At 35.5% G+C, this 21,132-nt stretch overlaps 2 protein-coding genes and 1 non-coding gene across 3 annotated transcripts; 1 reads left to right on the top strand and 2 right to left on the bottom strand.

The window, feature by feature from the left end:
• Positions 1–1,913: 1,913 nt before the first annotated feature.
• Positions 1,914–1,995, bottom strand: trnal-uag. Its single transcript has one exon. It is a non-coding gene; the product is annotated as a tRNA-Leu (tRNA).
• Positions 1,996–3,469: 1,474 nt separating this feature from the next.
• LOC107092523 (cerebellar degeneration-related protein 2-like) lies at positions 3,470–12,184 on the bottom strand. Its single transcript, XM_015387047.1, has 7 exons — positions 11,971–12,184; positions 9,434–9,546; positions 7,712–7,860; positions 7,434–7,610; positions 5,684–5,977; positions 4,659–4,932; positions 3,470–4,571 (listed from the first exon to the last, which is right to left on the bottom strand). The coding sequence occupies exons 1-7, from the start codon at positions 12,047–12,049 to the stop codon at positions 4,296–4,298; spliced, it is 1,362 nt and encodes a 453-aa protein (XP_015242533.1). The 5' UTR covers positions 12,050–12,184; the 3' UTR covers positions 3,470–4,295.
• A 1,092-nt stretch (positions 12,185–13,276) lies between these two features.
• Positions 13,277–18,967, top strand: LOC107092515 (transmembrane protein 180). Its single transcript, XM_015387036.1, has 7 exons — positions 13,277–13,696; positions 15,089–15,403; positions 15,485–15,916; positions 16,031–16,185; positions 16,272–16,355; positions 16,713–16,856; positions 18,026–18,967. The coding sequence occupies exons 1-7, from the start codon at positions 13,535–13,537 to the stop codon at positions 18,165–18,167; spliced, it is 1,434 nt and encodes a 477-aa protein (XP_015242522.1). The 5' UTR covers positions 13,277–13,534; the 3' UTR covers positions 18,168–18,967.
• The last annotated feature ends 2,165 nt before the right edge of the window (positions 18,968–21,132 follow it).

Consider the following 21,132-nt stretch of genomic DNA (forward strand, 5'->3'; position numbering starts at 1 on the left):
ATTTTATGTTATTAAAAAAAATACAGAAAAGTGATTGCTTCTGTTTAATCTCTTGGGTTTGTCTTCATTTTGTGCTACATCTTGCTGACAGAAATCTTATGCATCATATTTTAAAGTGCCTTTTTAACTATTCTTTCCAGTTTCAGTCATTGCCATATAAAAATATCAGTTTTAAGATATTTTCCCAGAGTGGTATTTTAAGGGACAAGGTACTTTTTAGACCAATGTAGGCCTACTTTCTATTACCACACCAGCAGAAACAAAAAATGAGATGTTCTCCCATTTTTTTGCTGTGTGCAAAAACCGAAAAACAATTAAATGGTTTGATTTTCTATTCTAAAATACTATTCTATATTTTGTTTCAGGGGTTGGTGTGATTTCCATGCCCGCCTGTGAGTTGCCCTCAAATATTCATTTTCTGCTCAGGCTGGCATGGAGAAACTTCCTTTATTGTAATTCCTGCCCTCATCGTAACCTATACCTCTGTTCTAAATTAAAGCAGGTATTGTACATATATAGCTACAGGGTTTACTGGGAGTCTTTCTATGGAGTGTGAGAGAGTTTATCAGAGACAAAACTATGAGGGTAGATTTGATTCTTTATTATTCCATTACAAAAAAGATTGCTTCAAATAAAAATATATTTTTAATTAAAAACACAGAAGTATTTGAATGCAAAAATATAGTTGAGAATCAAAAAAGTACACTTGAACACTGCTTTTCTTTAATTGAATTATTTTTTTTGATTTTGAAACAACTTTTTTTGGAAATGAATGATTAAGACACAAATGTCCTACCCATGTAAGGCCCAAACACAAAAACATATACTTCGATAAAAGAGAATATTTTCAATAAAAGAAATGAAGTGACTTTTTTATTGATTTTGTTGTTTGTTTGAAGCAACTTCTTTTTTGATTAAGTGATAAAGACACAAATGTCCTACCAATTATATGGTCCAATCCAAAAAAAAAATGTTACTTCAATTAAGAAAGTTTCTTTAAACAAAACAAAACAAAAAAAAACTTCTATCAAAAAAGCATTTTCAATCAAAGAAAGGCAGTGTTCAAATGTATTTTTTTTATTCTGTTATATACTTCTGTTATATACTTTTTTCTTTGATTGAATTTGAATTTTTTTTTTTTCATGATGTGAATGTGTTTTTAAATGAAAAAATATTTTTTCGTTTGAAGCAACCTTTTTTTTTTTATTGAATAATAAAGAAACAAATCTACCTTCACTCTATGACAATACAAACAGGTAATTTAAATGACCAGCAGGTGTCGCCATAGTACAATGACGCCATGTAGTACTAGTATGTAGTATATTTTGGCTGGACAGGTCTATTGTCCAGCCAAAATATACTACATACTAGTTCTTTATTGTCAATAAATAGGACATCTATAAATCGGATGGTTATGTGGAACTTTATTTTTGTAGAGAAATACTTTTTCTGTCAATTATTAATTAATCTTTACAAAAAAAATAAAAAAAAAAACACAACAGCACAAAGAAGGGGGAACTGTCAGGTTTTTGGTTTTGGTTATCTAATTAAATGTTTCAAGATTTGAAAATAAAAGCTTTTAAGAAATCTTAAGGCTTCCCCCGACCCCTCAAGCATCCAGTACGGCCAAATCGTATGCTATCATGTACACAGCTAAAGCTATTTAAAAATGTTATAAGAAAAAGCATAAAAAGAACATTCACCTGACATGGTTAATAATTCAACAGCTAGTCAAAAAATGTCCACAAGAGAGCGCTAGTATACTGCTAATAATTATAATAAGAAACGCAGCCAAAATAATCCAGGTATTACTTTGCTTGTGCATTTTTTTTTTTTTTTTTTTTTCTTTGCGACATGTATATTTTCGGTAAACACTAACAAACAAAAATTATAAGCGGATCAAAAAATAACTTTGGCAGCGGTGGGATTCGAACCCACGCCATCGAAATGACTGGAGCCTAAATCCAGCGCCTTAGACCACTCGGCCACGCTACCGTGTTGTGGCGATCTCCACAACTATGATATAAAAACAGATATGTATTGATGTATAAATGGAGATATATATATATATATATAGATCTCGCGTCACAAGATCCAATGTATTATAGCTTTTTTAAGGCATTTACTTAACGTCTTTATCAAGTGCTGGTTTTATATAATGGCCGACAGGTCTAAACGCGCAGTAAACGCGAAACACGATTAAAAAAAAAAAAGAAAAAGCAAACTCCAAAACACAAAAAAACAAAAGCTCTACAAAAACTGTTTGAATCGCTAAAACTAGAAGCAAAAACCTACAATTAACAAAACAGATGCAAACAAAGAAGGATGCAACCACAAACAAGATGCTAAAAACAAAAAAGAAATGCTGCAACCGCAGAAAGAAAATGATGCAAGTAGCAAGAACAGCAGTAAGCTTCCTCCAAAAAACCGGAAGTGCTAATGACCATCAAAAACTAAGCAATACTTACTTTTTTAAAAATATATTTCTAACTTTAAAATAAATATTAAATCACCAATAACGTATCTATATTGAGTTGAAGTGCCATCAAACTCACAGCACACTGTGAGAGAACTTAATCTCTATCATAGTATCACCAAGTTGAAATGTGTAAAAGATATGCCCCATGTAAAATTATGGTCTTTTATTTGTATTTTTATCCAAAAGGTTGCTGTTGTAGGAAGACATAAAAATCATCACTCTGTATCATGTTATTTCTACTGCAACACTTGGCTTATGAATTTTGACTCTCTCTTAAACTTAGGTCATGTTGCAATTTGCAGATGTAATGTACCTTCACATTTGAGGTTCGGTTTTGTTTATGTAATTTTCTGCCTATGAAAAGTGCACCAACAGGTGATCCTCTTAATAGCTTAGGTTTTTAAGCGAAAGCAAAGATTGAAATGTAATGTAAACATGTTACATAACCAAAAACGTTCCTTCTCCCCAATGATGCAAATGTAAACAATGATGCAAATTTTATGCTTTCCTCCAAATTATAAAATTCCATGTTTAAAATTTAAAGTTTAATCATCTGAAATGTTTTGTGACATAAAAACATATAACAGGTTCTGACTGGAAACCATGCATCTGATCCTAGCTCTCTGTTGTTGTAACTTTACTCCTACATTAATTACATGATACCTTTGTGAGAGATGAGTGTGCATACACTGGTCTAGCAAAGACCTGTCTGTCTCTTGTGAAGTTGGCACACAGTCTCTTTGTTTGGAGGTTAAGAGGATTTGGATAAAAGTAGTGCAGAATGGTGAAATCGCATTTATAGAAACACTTTGCTGATTCTAGTTAAGGTGCCAGAAGTAAAGTAGAAAATAAAGATCTTGAGGGATGAGTGCAAGTTCTGTATGCAAGGACTCCTTTCTATTCCACTTCTATTCCACCTGATAGGAAAATAAGCTGAAACAGGAACACAAAGTATAAACTAAATACTTTTTATTTTTTTAACATCTTTTCTTGAAACGTACATACGGTGAGGGTAAAAAGATTAACGTGACAGTTATTTTTGAATGAAGGCTGTAACAACTGAGGTCTGAACATTGGTGATTCCTATCATTTTCATTAGAATTGTCTTTAACAAAATGAACTTTTAAATAAAATATCTAAAGGACATATTTACAACACAGTATAAATAAGCACATTTATACCTCTAATCAATTAAACAGACTCCACAAGAAAGCTTCCTACACTGATATATATATATCGTAATCAATAAATAAAACAGAAAAGTCATCAATTGGTAAATAAAATGTGCAGAGCTTTTTTTGTGTCCTGTGGTACAACAATAATGCTTGAACTGTTATAAATAAAAGAAAAAGTTGATCCCCTACAATTTTAAAGTTATGCACCAACAAACTTGTGATTTTCATTAAATATCCCAATATTACAGTTACATTTTTGTTTCTGATGCTACAAATTTACCTTTACATAATGCATTCTTATAAACCATGTGCTTTTTGTTTTCTAATCAGAAGGAATCATGAGGTAAATGAAATAAATACAACTGAAAAACATAATACTTATGGACTGCTTGAAATGCATTTTTAAAGATCTCCATGTACATCATTTCTTTATTATATTGTTCTACATTTGTTTTTTCCCCTGTTTGTGTGAAACACAGCTATTACTTTAAATCTATTTCCTGTTTCCTGATTTTTTCCATCATTATGAAAGAAAAAAACTGTGCAAACTAACAACAGTGTAAAACACGCAGTTTTTGCATATTCAGTGTCTCTCCTGAACAGAAATCAAAGCAAATCTAGGGTAGATGAAGTAAGGACAGTCATTCTGCAGAATTATGGCTGCCTGCCGGTTGCCTGTTCTCACTGAGGTCCTCTTTAGTCTTTTGGATGCGGCTGAAGATCTCCTTGAAGAGAACTTTGTACTCAGGCTGCTGGCCGTCTTCAGGAAGAACCTTTAGATCAGAAGGTACAGCCGAGCTGGAGAAGCGACGGCGCGCCCATGCGTTGGCAGGGGAACCGCTGGAGGCCTGGACAGTTTTGTAACTCAATCCGTCTGTTGCATGACGGTAACGCTGCAGCAGCTCCTCGTATTTTACCTAAAAAACACAAACGTACTGTTAATAAGTGTTCTAGTGTGCTTCCCTAGATATAATCCAAACCCAGACATGCTGTGAATGAACAACCTGGAGGGCGCTGTACTGTGCGTCCACCTCATTGAGCAGAGAGATGCCTCTCTGTTTTACTGCCTCTGCCCTCCTGATGCACAGCTGCTCGTGACTACGGCGCAGCTCGTCTGTATTTGTGGCCTTTAAAACACTGTCGCTGTGACACCTCTGTCGAACTTGCTTTGTCTGCTCCTCTTCCTTCTCTGACGGGTTGCCTGCTTCACTCTGCCTTTCTTCAAAGGCAAAAAACACCGTTTCAGGCAGCAGGAGCTGCTCTGGTCTTCTGAATTTGCTGAGAAAACAGAAACAAGGATGCATTTTCAAATAATTGCAATTCACAGCATACCGATACCTAATTAAACTCCTTTTTGCAATCACACACTTTAATATGTTTTATTTGAAATTCATGGTATGCACCAACATTATGTATCACAAAAACAGTAAAAAAAAATGTTTATATTCTTAAAGATATAAATCTAAAACCCCAGCATGCATCCATATCCTTTTACTCTAACACCCCAATAAAATAAAGTAAAAAATCAGATTCCCTCCAAAACTACCACATAAATGAGGGCCATGACGTGAAAGAATAAAGACACTGAATGTATCCCAAAACACTAACCCAACTGTAAAGCATGGTGATGGCAGCATCATGCTGTGGGAATGCTTTTCGTTAGAGACAGGAAACCTGGCTGCCCAGAATTTATTAAAATATGGGGTGAGCTAAATAAGACAAGGAATTAAAAGTTATACATACTACATCAAAATATCAGCAGCCAGGCCTTTCAGGTGCAGATGAAAGAAAGTTTCACGTAACCTAATGCTAAAATGGACAGGAAGCAAGTTCCCGGAGAATACTGGAACATCAGGATGAAATTAGAGTCTTAACTAGATTAAGTTAGAAGGTTGAATGCTGGTTCAGAATAGTTGGAAGCATAAAATGTATTATTTGCCCGAATGGGTAGAAAGAGGGTTGCAGTAGACTAAACACAGAACTAAATGCATGAATAATGAAAACAGAAACACTTGCCAACAGTTCTAACCTGTTGGCACGCCACAGAAGTCGCAGCTGCTCCACCTCCTCTTCCAGCTCCATCTGCCGGGCCCAGCAGCCCTCTAGCCGGGCCAGCCGCTGCTCCAGGCCTCTATTCTCCCTTGATGTGCATTCCATCTCCTGCTCTGCAGCCTCCCTACGGCTTCGCTCTGTGGCGATCTGCCTCTGAAGGGTTTGGATGGAGTGCTGTAGTGCCTGGTTCTCCTCCTCTGGGTCAGGGCTTCTGTCTCTGTCACAGAGGAAGCTCTGAGGAGACCAGAGTCCGTCGCTCTGAGTCAGATACCTGGGACAGAAATTTGCATTTAATGCACGCTTATAATGAAAAATCATCTATTTTTGTAACCTGAGAAAAAACCAAAGAAAAGAAAAAACAAAAATGTATTACTCTGTAGTTTACCTTTGCAGAAGACAATTTAATCTGTTTTAATACAGATTCTGTGAAAAATGCACTTAAAACTATAGCACACAGTCCACATTAAAATGTCCAAACACAACCGGCAATGTTCTTTGTTTAGGTTTTGTGGAAGAGAAAAATAAAAAAGTGTTTCAGTTGGATTTCTTGTAAATTGGATTCACAACAGTAAATAAATTTTTTTTTAGAAATAAAAATCTGAAAAGTATGGTGTACACTGCCTATTAAAAATGTTTCAATAGAAAGTCATCTGAAATCAATGTTTATTTGTTAACTAAAGCTTTTTTGTTCTTCTTTTTGTTATTTTTGTACAGAAGGTTTCAGTCACAGAGTATCATTTAGATTTATTTCACCTTACTTCCAATCTCTCAACAAATCTGGTTAGTAGTTCCCTTTCTTTGAATTAGATTTCCAGGGTATGACGCTTCCACCATCAGGTTTCTACACTAGTATGGTTCTCACAATATGCTGTGCAATGTTAGTATACTTTACACAAAATGGTTTGCATGTGGGCTAAAAGTAACATTTAGACCTGAAGATCTTTGCAATCATGTTTTCTGTTTCTCAAATATGGATTAGGGGAAACTGCAAATGGGGCTCATGGTTGTTTTAATTTATACCTCTGCAAAAAATAAAAATAAAAATAAAATAACCTGAGCTGTGAAATTTTACAGCTCCTTTCAGTACTCTAAAATGTTCCAAGCTCTAGACCACCCCTGTCCTGTCTGGTGTGTTTTATTGCAGCATGTCAAAGTAAAGGAAGCTAAGAGCTTAAGTATGCTACGCTTTTCCTCATTTTATTTCTAACATGGTGTTTGACAATAACTCTCCTTACACGTCAGTATTTTTTTGGCCCATTACTTATCTTAATAAAACACATAAAAAATTGTGAAAAGAGAAATATAAAAGGGTCACATGTATAACTACTTGCAATGGTCACACCTGTCCTGAAGCAGCAGCTCTATGCGTGTTTATTTGCACAGTGCTAACAGTAGGGAGGGATTAACTTCCCTGTCCTGCAGACATGCTCTGGGTGATCTGCAGATGTCAATTCAGCATTCAAAGGCTGAGAGTACTGAGGGTCATGAAACAGGATTAGCAGCTTCATCTGGCACCCATTGTATGCTCATATGAACAGAGTTTGGTGTTAAATAACAAATCAGCTGCAGAGTAGTTCATTATTACTCTGCAGGTAATAGTGCTTTGTTACATAACCGTTTTGTTCCAGTCTACCTCACCACTTCCTCTTTGATTGCAGTCCTCCCATCACAACCTGAGGTTACACCTGCAGCTGCATCGTGTAATGAAGCCACCTCGTGAGTATTACCTGTCCTGCTGGAGGTCATACAGCTCCTTGAGACACGACACACTCTGTGCTCCAATACTACGTCGCTGCTCTGCCAGCTCTCTCTTGTTTCTCTCTGCCTGAGCCGCCTTTAGCTCATCCATCTGGGTCTGCAGCTCCTCTATGAGGCTCTGGAGGCTCTCAATGGTCTCTGTTAAACTGGAATAAAAAAGAAAAATATCACCACATTCAAATGTTTTAACTTTTAAAACAGTCATAGGGATTAATATGATAAAGGTTAGGTGTGTTGGTTAACTGACCCGGTGATCTTGGTTTGGGCCAGCCGGTTGTCCTGCACTAGTCTTTGGTTGCTTTGCTCCACATCCCTGGCAGCCATGTCCAGCTGCTCGTACAGCTTAGCATGTTGGTCATTCATCTGACGCAGGAGCTCCACCTGTTTGCTCAGGTACTAATATAAAAGAAAAAAAAATTACTTGTTCACATTTCAGAAATCCAACCGCAGACTGACAAATAAAAAAAACAAAAAAACATTTTAGAAGCTGTGGCTTCACCTTAAGGTACTGATTCATTCTTTCACTTAGGTAAATGATTAAAAAACAACCTAGAAATTCTATTTTAGAGCCTGTTTCAAATGTACATTTGTTCTACAGTGATGAATCTGATTATTTAGCATTTTCAAATCGGCATCTTCTTCAATATTCATTGACAAAAATGAGTACAAATAAATACAGCTTTCATTGCAGTAGCATATATTCCCAATAAAACCTTTCAAAAAATCTCAACTTTAGTTGTGTTAAATCTGTAAGAGAAAATAACTCTCACCACTTTGAATTTCTTTAGAATAAACCTAATAGAAAAAAAAAATAACTTAAATTAGAGGTCCTTTGTGGCTGGGGTATAAATGTTGTGACAGACGATTTTCCCTTCCCCATAGCGCTTTAATAATCATAAAAAGTCTAAAACTAATTTCTATCTGTACAGACCCCTATTGATTTTGCCACCACGCATAGAGCCAAATGATGAGAGAAGGGAATAAAAACAATCTCTTAAACTCTCTGTTACAATTTAGAGCAGATAAGCAACTATTAGACATTACATATCAGCTATTAGACATTAAATATCCTTATTATTCCTTCACAAGTGTAAAAATGTACAAACATAAGACTGATTAAATGTTTTTCTTAGCTTTAATGATGCCTTACAGCTGATAATAACAGAAAACTACCAAATAACAATTTCATCCAAGACTTTTCTGTTAACTGGATAACAAAATCAGCAGCTTTCATGAAAAAATAAAAAACAAATAAAAAAATTGCATAACTTCAGTGATTTCTAAGTAAATGTTCAGTTAGTTTGTGAAATATTACAACAACATCCGCCTTTTTATATGTCACTTATACAAACATCAGTTTTTCAGAGTTGGTTCTAGTTGAGCTAAACATACTCCAGCTTCATGGAGCCCCGCTCACGTGTACTTGCAGCTTTGCATGTGGTCCTTGCAGTGCCAGACTTATTAGTACAAGGGTCATAGAGAAGTATTGGGATTAGCATAACAACTTTAATAAATCCTCATGCCGCAACTCTCTCCCTGCTGTAAACAAATTAAGACTCTTACATCTGCTGACCTACTGGATGGCGTGTCCTCCAGGTTGTACAGATCAGCAGAGTGGATAGGTTGAGATAATCTGGCAGCAAAATATAAGCTTTAATGTTGGATGTCTTTTAGCAAAAATAATGCTGTTTAACCAAGAAACCGCCCGACCTCAGCTATATTCAATTAATGATTCTGCAAAAAAATTATTTTTCTGGTGAAAATTAATTGTTATATATTCTTAAACACAATTAGGTCAATTAAGATTTTTCCAAATACCTCATAAAGTCAGATTAACCTGGATTAGATTTTTCACCATCCTGTTTTTTTGTTGATTTATGACACCATGCATCACGGTCAGATGTTCTACATAACTGAATGTTTACGGTCAAAGCAGCTGTTGTTTTTTCTTTCCCCAAACATTTCTGACCTCTATCTCCTGCAGCTGCTCCTGGTTGGTAGCATACATCTGCTGCAGGGCCTGCTCCAGGTCATGGTTCCGGTCCAGGAGAGTTTTGCCCAACTCTGCTGCCAGATGGAGATCTAAACAAAGCAGAAACAAATTATTAACCACAACTTTTACAATGGAAACAGGCTGGAGTTGGCCTTATGTAAGGATTACTTACACAAATAACTCATTGTATACTTTAAATATTCAGTACTTTTGGAATAATCCTCGGAATGCCTTGTTACTCTGCATCTGCTTAATTCCCACCAGCTCTGGACATTGTTAGCTGTCAGAATTTTCTGTTTCTCTGGACTGAACAAAGTAGTACAGCTGCACAGTATATTAAATCCTAACAACATCTGCTTGGGCGCAGAATTTAATAGGTATAATAATTCAAGTGTCTTGCATCCACACTCTTCCCATCTATGGTACATTTAGAGGGCGGAAAGGACTCTACTATTCTTTTAATTCCCATGATGAGACAAGGGGGATCATGCAGAGTGTTGAAGACATTGTCTAATTCAGGATTATTAAAATTTAGGGTTAATCATAACCTTAATGATTTTTGCAACTTTTAAAAATAATTCCACAGATTAATGCTTTTTCTAAAATTATACAAAATGTTCTCAGCAAACTGGAACTGGAAGGATCTAACCTGTGTTAGTTATAAACATCTCAGTAACTCGGTACTAATCCCATTCTCTAAACTCAGAAAATGACGAGTGCCAGTCAGGCTCTGAGCAGCTAAAACAGCATTTAAAAAACACCCTATGATGCTCTCTGCTCCGTAAATTAGAGTCCAACATATGTGCTAAAGGGGCCAAAGGATTTGATAAACAACATCAAATTTATGCACTCAATTTTTTTATTCAATAGATAATGAAAAAAAGTTTTGTTATTGATCTTTTCCAATTCTCATGTCGTACATTTCAATAGGTTTGTTATCTAATCATGGTAGGACACACAACATATGACAATCTATGGTTATTTAATAACAGGTCTTACTTCACATATAATGTAGGACTCAATAAATAAATAAATAAATAAATAAATAAATAAATAAATTAGAGAACAATTCTACCCAAAGAAACATCAATCCCCTGGTTGCATAACTGTGCACACCCATAAACTAATAATTATGGTAGAATTAGGCCAGCCTTCTGGAATACTGAATCCGATTAGCCTAAAATAAAGTTCAGTTGTTGTTTCGACACCTTCAAAGTATTCTGCCCACCATTCTATAGCTAAAGCTATAAGTTCCAGAGAAGTTGGAGAACAGGACCTTTAATGTGCAAATGAAGAGCACACAAAATGATTAACAGCTATACATATACACAGCATAGTATGGGGAAAAGAATAATAATACTTGGCACAATGCTGATCGTCCAAAGTATTAAGTTGTGAAGCTGCCAATAAGCCAACAATGATACGAAATGAGCTGAAGGTATTGCCCCCAAGTGCTGCTTGTGACCTACATGTGACAACAACCTTCTGGCATCAGGTCTGAGCTAAGGATTCTGGTTGTAAGAAAGAATGATTTTCTTCTAGAGATAACTTCCAGGTTTGCCATCATTTAAAGTTCAATACAATAATACTGCTTGTCACAGAGGGCCACCATTTACATTATTTTTTAGCCAGAGCTGAAGTTTGTAAATCAAGATGAATGAATTGTGTATAAATAGTTCTAAATACCTCAGTTTTAGTGGGCGGGGGATAAATAAATAAAAAACTGTCACAACAAAGAGGTCGACTACAGATAGCTGAAAAGATATGTTCTCATTTGGTGACCTACTCTAAAAACTCTGAGCCATGCTTTGTTGTGAATTGGCTCTAAATTAATGCACTTCACAGAACTTCAAAGCAATTTAAATTAAGGGTATACAGACCGCTGCAACTTGTTTATTGCATTATGTTAATTTCTAAAACTGAAGGTGTGACAGCAGTTCGGTTGACCTCAGCAGAATACACTATGCATTATATCTGGAACTAGTATTTATCATAGCATCAATATATAATTAATCTTAAAGTATATCCAAAAATGTTTGCACTTTAGAGGACAACTATATATTTATATACATTTAGTTTTTATTTTTATTTTCCCTCTGCTTTTTGCAGTTTTATGCCTTTTTAGATCTAGATATTATAATGCAGTCTTAAGAGTGAACTCTGCTTAAATAATTCATTTTGCTATGATGGAAGCACATAGATTTATGACTTATTTTTGTTAAACAATAGAGGATGTGACAGCCAGAGGAAGTCCTAAACAAAGCGCCTTCCCGTCTAAATTATTTCTAATCTTCCAACACATGATCAGTGCGCTCCTGTCTAAAGAGTAGCCCAGATTATTTTCTACAACAATTGCAAATCAGCTACTTTATTTAGTTATCAATAACAATAGATTTCCTTAAAGCATTTAAAGCATGAGCTCCAGTGGTTAATGTGAGTAGCCACTACTTGTCAGCCTACAGTCAGCCAGACGCGGTTTTAGGGCGCGTCCTCCTCCAGCTGAGCGCACTTACCGTCCTCAATGTCCTGCTGGTTGTACCAGGAATCCACTTTCTTCTCAAACTCTTCTTCCAAAATCATATCCGTCAACATCTTTCAAGCTGAATTGTTTCCAGCTTACAGAAAACAGGAACTCAAAACTGCCAGTGTGACACCGTAGCTCAGAGTCGCGTCCCTTGTCTTCAAACGGGTCTACAGACGGTATGCATCCTCTGTGAGAGCGGCTTTAACTTCTGTTGTCCAGAGCAACGTGGCAAAACCCTTTATGTACCTCAGGAAACCAGTAGGGGGCAGCAAAGAGACACGAGGAAGTTAATAATTCTTTATAAGAAAAGTTTTTTTGTTTCTCTTATTTTGGAACTCATCGTCTGAATTATCCAAAGTGGATCGATGAAATGTGCAATAATGTCTAACATTTTATAGGGTTTAAAACAACAACGCGCTGTTTTCCTTAAATGGCACTAGAGGGCGCTAACACTCAGATATAAAAACCTGGTGACTTGGTCGCCATATTGTGAAGGGCATGTCAGAATAAAAAATGATGATAATAATGATAGATAATTGTGTTTTATGTATCAATAGAATTCTATTAAAGACAACCCATTCGTAAAACTTAGGTTTCACCAACAAAAGCAACCATCAGCCCACATGTAAACGTATAATACTGTTTTTTTTTTTTGTTGCAACAATACAGCATTTTCAAAAATGGTAAGTAAATATGTATATTAGCATGGATATGTAAGCAATTAAAATGGTTTTGTTTGGTTCAACAAAAGGTTTTGTATTGGGCATATTGTCAAGGTAGATCCAGACAGGGGCATTTTTAAGGTGAAAAATACCCTTTTAAGATAACAACCTTTGTGCATTTATCAAACATACTTTTCTTCAATGCATACTTTTGTATAAAAAATATTTTATTGATCTACTGTCCTGCATTGTTCTAATCTTAAATGTTTTTCAATAGCTTTTAGTAGACAAATGATCATAATTAACTGGTATAAAGGCTTTTGTGTTTGTAAATTAAATGTATTTAAAAAAAATATGCAGAGGAATTCTATCTATCTCTTTACATACACACATATATATATATATATATATATATATATATATATATATATATATATATATATATAGGAGCTTCATGCATCATGTATGACTCTTGCTTGTACCGTTTTCAAAAGGAAACTAGCCACTCACAATATGGCGGACATTTACTGTTTGATGACTGGCATACATTTCATCCAATCACAGATGACTTAGTGGAGGAAATAAATTCCTGTAACCACCCAATGAGTCGTGTGTTCAATCCTAACTAAACACCACTCGGAAGTGTTTTCTGCATTAAGTTTGTTTAGATTCTGCTGGCTGCTGCTCGTTTCCTTATTCTTTCCAATGGTGACGTTGACGGGAAAAGGCGCACCTACAAATGAAAATAGAAAAACAAAACATCTCAGTTTTAAACGCGCCTTTCCTCCATAAGATCCTTTAAATGAGTGTTGCTTTTTGCGATGCATAACGTGAACTAGTTATTCTAGTTAGTCGCGTATTGGAGACATAGGAGGACTAACCAGCAGCAACATGGCCCGACTATGGATGAACTTTGGGATCAACCATGCAGCTTTTGCATATGCCATGACTACACTGGGATCAGCCATGATCAACAATATTTTTAGCTTCTACTATGTCAAACTCTTTTTGAACAAGTACAATATATCTGAAGTAGCTTTCCACCAGTCACAAGTGAGTATCTTAGTAATGATTCTTCTGTTCAAAGGTTTTGCTTCCTGGATTTTTGTAAGCATAAAGAAAACCTCTTCTCTCTCTTAAAATGTTATTAAAATCATTAATTGCAGCTGCTCCATCAATTAAAGGTATTTTAATTCAGAATTTGTTATGAATCTCTTGATATACATTTTTTTATCAGACTTTAACCTTTTAATTCTGTCACCATGCAAAAATATTTATTAATGCAAACCCTTTTATTTATATACTGCCACATATGTTAAGGCACTTTATAGAGACAACTCAGTCGGATTGGTTCAAGGTTTATATCTAAAGAAAACCAGCTGATTGCATCAACTCATTGACTTGACAGCAGTCCCTTACACTGAGCATGCATGGGGCGACAATGGAGAGGAAAAACTTCCTTTTAACAAGAGGATACCTCCAGCAGAAGCAGGCTTAGTATGAGCAGCCATCTGCTGAGGCTAACTAGCCTTCAAGGAGAGGGAAGCAGATGTACAGTAAGAAGCAAAGATACATATATTACTGAACTGTAATGCATTTTGTCATGTCATTACCTGAAGTATATATATTTTTTAGAAGAAAACATTAAAGTTAACGCCAAGTGATGAGAACCTAAGTGAATTGCAAGGGAATTTACATATTTTAAATCACCATAATGTGGGACAATTTGTTGAGACTGATTTGAAATGTTAGTTTTCTACTGATAGGTTTTAAATAAGACTTCTTTTTGCTAAAATTTTGGAAGAAATTATTAGAAGCCTGACTCTATGGGTTTTCCAGGTCATATCAACTACAACATTCTTTAAAAAAAAAGGCAGTCTGTCTTGAACTCAGTTTTTCTATGTATTTTTCATACCTATGGGTGTTAGTTTCAGTTCTGAATGCATGCAGCTGAGCAACCTGGAGTGAAAAATGCATTTTTCTTAAGAACATGGAGGCCGATCCTCCATTATACCAAGTCAGATGCAAATCCATGACCCAGCCTTGTTTGAATATGTATGAGTTGTTTACTTCAGTCACCTGAATCCTGATAAGACTGTCCTTGCAAGTTTTTAAGAATCAGTTTAAATGTAGTGTTAGAAACACTAGAAAAACTGAAATAAAAATGTAAAAATATTTAAACATTTTGCATTTAAGATAAACACTTTTTCATCTGTCAATATGCTCTATCCAGAACTCCTCGAGTGGAAAAGTTTTAGTTTCACCTGGTTTAAATTCGTAATAAATCTTCTTTAAGGAACCTTTGGCTATCCGATTATTGCTCGATAAATCGAAAAAAATCGAAATAGAAAAAAATCCTTTAGTCCTTTAAATGCATTTCTTAGAAATTCACCAGTGAATGCATTGGGCCGTACCTGTTAACAATTAAATACTTCCTCCCCACAGGTGGTGTACATGGTGTGGAATGCAGTCAATGACCCTCTGTTTGGTTACCTGCAAGATAACTCCAGGGTCCCTTGCTGCTCTCAGCGACGTCTCTCCATCCTGTACGGCGCTCCCCTCTACTCTCTGGCTTTTCTCATTGCCTGGTTCCCGTGGCGCTCCTACTCCCCAGATGACTGGATGAATGGTTTACACCTGACAGTGGCGCTGTGTGCCTTTGACGGCATGCTGACTTTCGTGCTGCTGGCACAGTGTGCCTTATTCGCAGAGATTTCCAGCCAACATCAGAATCGTTTAAGACTCATAAAATACAGCCAGGTAAGCCCACCATAGCTGCCCTGGTCCATTTAAAGTCAGTACAGTACGTCCAACTTATACCTCTTTTTGTCTTTGTCTCAGGTGGCTTCCCTCATCGGGTCGTCCAGTGTTCTTTTCTGTGGCATGGTGTCCACAAACATGGAAAACTTCTCAGCTTTCCAGTCATTCACAGTGCTGATTGCCATAATAAGCTGCATCTGCATGATGTACACTGGTATGCACAGTGAAAGCCGCTTTGATTATGGTAAAATATCTGAGTCAGATGTTCAGGGTTGCGCCGACCAGGCGGCACATAAACCAGCATGCTCCTTCTCCATGTTAAAGACACAGACATGGCAGATTCTCACCAACAGAGACTTTCAGCTGTTTGTGACCATGAACTTCTTCCAGGTGTTCATGTTGGCTTTCTTAAATAACTTCACCATGATATTCACCGAGCACCTGATTCCTCCAGATGCACTTCCGTCATTAGCCAAGAGCTTCATGTATGGGGCTGGATTCATCTTACCACAGGTTAATGCTCTTTTTTTGCATTTAAAGGATTGACATGTTGGTGTGTTCTTTTTTTTTGCATCTATATGTTAATTTTCTATAATTATTTATATTTTTTCACTGTATCCTCTCCAGCTTTTAGTTCTAAGTGGTCAGAGTCTGCTGCAAAGTCTTGGCTACTACAGGATCATCCTCTACACCTTTATCTTTGAGGCTGGAATGGCAGTCCTCATGCTTGCACTTGGTCCTCAAAGTTACTACTTCTTGGCATTTTTCCTCACTATAAATATGTAAGCAGCTTTGATTATACTGTTGACTGTTTTCTATGCATAACATAAAGCATGTTTTAATTTTCTGTTCTCTTTCCTTCATGCAGGGTGATTATACAAGCAGCCTTCAGTCTCTTTGGCCTGCCTCTGGCTGATATCATCGATGTAGATTTGCAGAAATACAAGCGCAGGTAAAAAAAAAAAAAAAAAAAAAACACCTGCTACATTTAAGGCATTAAATTAAATTTGATACAATAATGTATTTTCTAAATTTCTTTGACAGACTTTCAGTATTTTTATTAAGAGTATTGAAAGTTCCCTTCAATTAATGAGGTTTACCCTCTTTCAAAGAGCTTTATTCCCTAGTTTTGTTTGAAAATGCAAATTGGATTGCTGTTTTAACGTCAGAATGTGCTTGATTTGACAAAGATAACAGTTTGGCTTTAATTTTTGAAATGATCCTGTAAAGCTAGTGGAGGCTTTTGTTTGGAATCAAAATGGATTACATGAACTTCATATGATTTTGTTGATGTTTTGTGTTTTTTTAGCTCTCCTCTCTCCTCCATGGTGTTTGGAACTAATGCTCTGTTCACCAAGCCAGCCCAGTCTCTGGCTCCGATGATAGTCCTTAATATCGTAAACCACTTTGGGTATGAGGAGCTGAAAGATGTGGCCAAGGAGTCAAATCAAAGGTATATGCAATTCATTGCTCCAACAACAATGATTATTTTTTTATTTGTTCTTTAACTTTTATAAATGAATATCTAAAAAAAAATAATTTCTAGCCTTTAAATGTATAGATTTAATTTCTTAAGTTAACACTTAATCTGCCCATTTTCACCAATATATTATTGTTATTGATAATAATTGCAATGAATTTAAGCTAACTGCACAGAAGAAAATCAAATTCTGCCAGAAAACTGGGAACATGTTCCGAAAATAGGATACTTTCCACAAAATATATGAAAGATCATATTAGTTTTGTTAAGCTCTGTTACAAAATGATTTGAAGTTTGAATCAATTAATTTATATATACATTTATTTCTGTCTTATTCAAATCAAGTATTTGAGCTGTTTGTCATTTATTCCAAATTGTCTTTTTAGATCGAACTGACAAAACGCTGACATTTATTTGAATAAACAACTAAGTAACACTGTCAAAATAATCCCAGTCTGGGAGCTGAAGCAAGAACTGACTTTATTTTACCTTTAGCATCGACATAGTAAATCATTAATAGATAATGACTTACTTCTTTCAGTTCAAAGGTCACAGGTAACCTAATTTTAAAGCCAAATAGCGAAACTGTGTGTATACAAGAAAATTGCAGAATATTTGGAATGGATGGCATGGCCAAGATTAAATTTTGGCCATGCCATCCATTTCCTCAGTATCATGATATTCTAATTTTGGTTATTACAATATAAGCTTGATGTTGATATAGACAAAATAAAGAATGCCCACAACAGATGCCTGTACACATTTATGATAATTATTCTTAATTAGTTTATAAAACTCTTTCAATGCAACATTTTAGAAATATTATCTTTGAAAAACAGAATTCATAAAGCTATATCAACCCAGAATGTCAGTCACTGATAAATGCTGTAGTTTATATTGAAATATTGGCGATTCAATTGATAGTATTAATTAAATTGTTAATTGAATAATTATATATGAAGGTAGATGTTGATATTGAATTGTTGTTCAGTCCCAATATATTAGATTCAATTAATGAATATAACTTTAGAAAACGTTTTTAAGACCTTTTGGAATATGTTTGCTCAATAAAGGTGTTTTATGAGGAAAAAAAGAGCTGGAAATGAAATTAATTCTTTGTTTTTCTTCCATTTCATTTCTAGTGCTTTGGAAAACCTCCACAGTGTTATGTTCTACTTGGTCTGTCTGGTGCCCATGTGTATCGCCATTCTGCAATTTCTGGCTTGGAGGCCATTTTCCATCCGCAACAGTCACACAGTTGACTTAAAGTACATCGACACCTAGAAAGCTGATGATGTGTTAAACAGTTGGTTTCTTTGTGTTAGTGTAAGACAGAAGTGTAGCTTTTTGGAAATGCAGGGATTTATAAGGTCATATTGATCGTTTAAAGGTTTCTAAAGACTTACGTAAGGTGAAATAAAGCCCAAAATCAAATACTGATCTAAAAGTGAAGCAGACATGAGGAAGTTTGGTGTTAAATGAAAACTATACAGAGATCCTACAGGTAATAAACCCCTTCCACCTTTAGTAGTAATAACATGAAGTTTGCTGTGTAAGAATTAATCATCTCCATTGTAGGAAACACTTCCCTTTACAGCATCACTAAAGTTTGTTTTAGAGCAAACTTTTTGTTTTTGCTGTTCCTACTTTAAATCCTTTCACCAAATCTGGTTTGTTTCCTCATGCCTTGAATGACCTTGCTATGCCTCTGCTTTGGCTGACATGTGGTCTGATATTTGGCTAACATGCTTTCCTATGCAGATGCATTCACAAGTGACAAGACAGCTGCAAATTGTGCTGTTTAAAAATTTTTTTTTTTTATTTGTTTTGCCCATTTTGGCAAGTTATGATCGCAATTGTTGTTTTATGAATTGAGGACTCTGAGAGCAGCTGGCGTCCATGTTCCCCAATGTTTATTTTTTGCATTTGGCCTTGCTTTGATAAAATCAATGTTACTTGATGAAGTCTAGTATATGTTTTTGAACACTTTAGATTTAAGCAATGTTACATCCAGATAAAGAGAACACCAATTGGACAATATCCTGATCCATAAAGCCTTGACCTCAAACAGGGTGTGCTTTCTCCTCAAAATNTTTTATTTGTTTTGCCCATTTTGGCAAGTTATGATCGCAATTGTTGTTTTATGAATTGAGGACTCTGAGAGCAGCTGGCGTCCATGTTCCCCAATGTTTATTTTTTGCATTTGGCCTTGCTTTGATAAAATCAATGTTACTTGATGAAGTCTAGTATATGTTTTTGAACACTTTAGATTTAAGCAATGTTACATCCAGATAAAGAGAACACCAATTGGACAATATCCTGATCCATAAAGCCTTGACCTCAAACAGGGTGTGCTTTCTCCTCAAAATGATTATAACCTTTCTAATCGAAAGAAATGTGTTGTAACAGTTGATAGGTCGGTTTAAGTATATAAAAATTAAAAAATGCAAATATTTGACTCAAAATATTATACTTTCAAGTTATTTCTGTCACCTGTGATAACCGGTTTCCTCTGCGTATTGATTACTGACATTAAATGTTCCTTCTGTTAAGCCGGTCCTGTTCCTGGACCCCTGCAGGAACTGTACTCTGAACTGTGAACAATAACCTTCAAAGAAAAAAGTATTTATAAAGGTACTAAATCCACTCGACTTTCTCAGGCAAATATCTTCTCTTACTTCTTTTGAAGAAAAGGCACTGATGCATAAAATACTTAAAGCAAAATGTGTGTAAAGAAAACCTTTAAGTTATTTTTCTGCTTAAGAAATGCAAGATGGAGCAGTTAATACAGATCTTTACAGCTTGTCACTCCTTTAAACCAATGTTCATTTAATGTTTTACCACTCCAGGCTTTTTCTTTTTATAAAGAAACGTTAAGATTAAGATTATTTTTTATCAATTTCTTAGAGTTTAATACATTCATTTGGGGCCTTTTTCAAAGTTAGATGTTTTTTTTTTTCTTCTACTAAAGGAAAAGTGACTTTAAGTTCTTATAGCTAGATATATGGTGTTGCTGAAGAAAATGCCTTTATTGAAAATAAAATAATTTTTGTATGTTCAGGTGCATGTATGAATGACAAAACCCATTTTGTGTTAAAATAGGTTTATCTGTACTGTATGTAAAGAGAGACAGGATCAAACTGTCATTAAAGTTAAAGCCAAATATATATATTTTTTTAAATATGTAGAGAACAATGCTTTAACTTTGTTATTGTCACTTGTATCTGATATCATACATTACATGGTTTTACAATTAAGTTTGCAAAGGGAAAGAAGGTTTAGAGGGAAACAGCACAATGATGCTTAAAGTATTGCAGATGTTTGAAATTAAATATCAGCTTTAAAAAAAAGGAACGAAATGATTAGAATCCTTATGGAAGACTAAATGAAATTTAAACTTGAAGAGTCATGCTTGTTCATGTTGTTTTTGTAATTAACAAATTAAATTGTTTTTGGCACATATTGTCTGCACATCTTTTATCTCTAGTTTTCATGCTGTGTTAATAGATCCGATGAGGACACCATTTGTGTTTTAGGTTTTGCTAGCCAATGTGATGATCCTCACATTTGGACAAGCTCCCTCCATCTGTAACTTACATTGTTGACTCCACCAATCAATACATTTCAATCCAAACCTGTAACAGAGGGGTTCCACAGAGGGGGTTCGTAAGTCACCTTTTGCTGCACCTTTCACTTGTGACTTAAACATGATTATACAATTTATGTATGGTTAAAATGTTTTTGGAGGCATTTTAAACAATGATGCAGCAAATGAGGAAGAGGCTCAGAAACATGACACTAAAAAAGCCTCATTTTTAACACCGTGAAAGAGGCCTGTTGAAACTAAGGATTCCTGTACTACAATCTAGCACTGTACATGGGCCATGGAGAAAGTGATAGTTTTATATTTCCAAAGAGGAAGTGAAGGAGAGGTAGCCTTCCATTGAAACTGCTGATCAGCTATAATAAATGCACAGCGGGAAACATTTTGATGAGCTGCTTTAAGATTTTGTTTTTCAGCTGCACCAAATACTAAAAAAAGACACAGAGCAGTGGCATGCACAGACTTTTTGAAGGGCAGGAACGGAAAGAAAAGAAGGGGCACATCCTCACCTATATAGGCAGCTCTGTAGCACACCTTCTGGTTCCAGAGCGAGCCCTTAAAGGAATAGTACACCCAAAACATGATTAGCCTTCATTTTCTACTCACCCCCATGCTGAACAACACTCTGGAGTACTTTTTTGATAT

This window comes from Cyprinodon variegatus, unplaced genomic scaffold (assembly GCF_000732505.1).
Source record: "Cyprinodon variegatus isolate N-32 unplaced genomic scaffold, C_variegatus-1.0 Scaffold384, whole genome shotgun sequence".
Classification (NCBI taxonomy): Eukaryota; Metazoa; Chordata; class Actinopteri; order Cyprinodontiformes; family Cyprinodontidae; genus Cyprinodon; species Cyprinodon variegatus.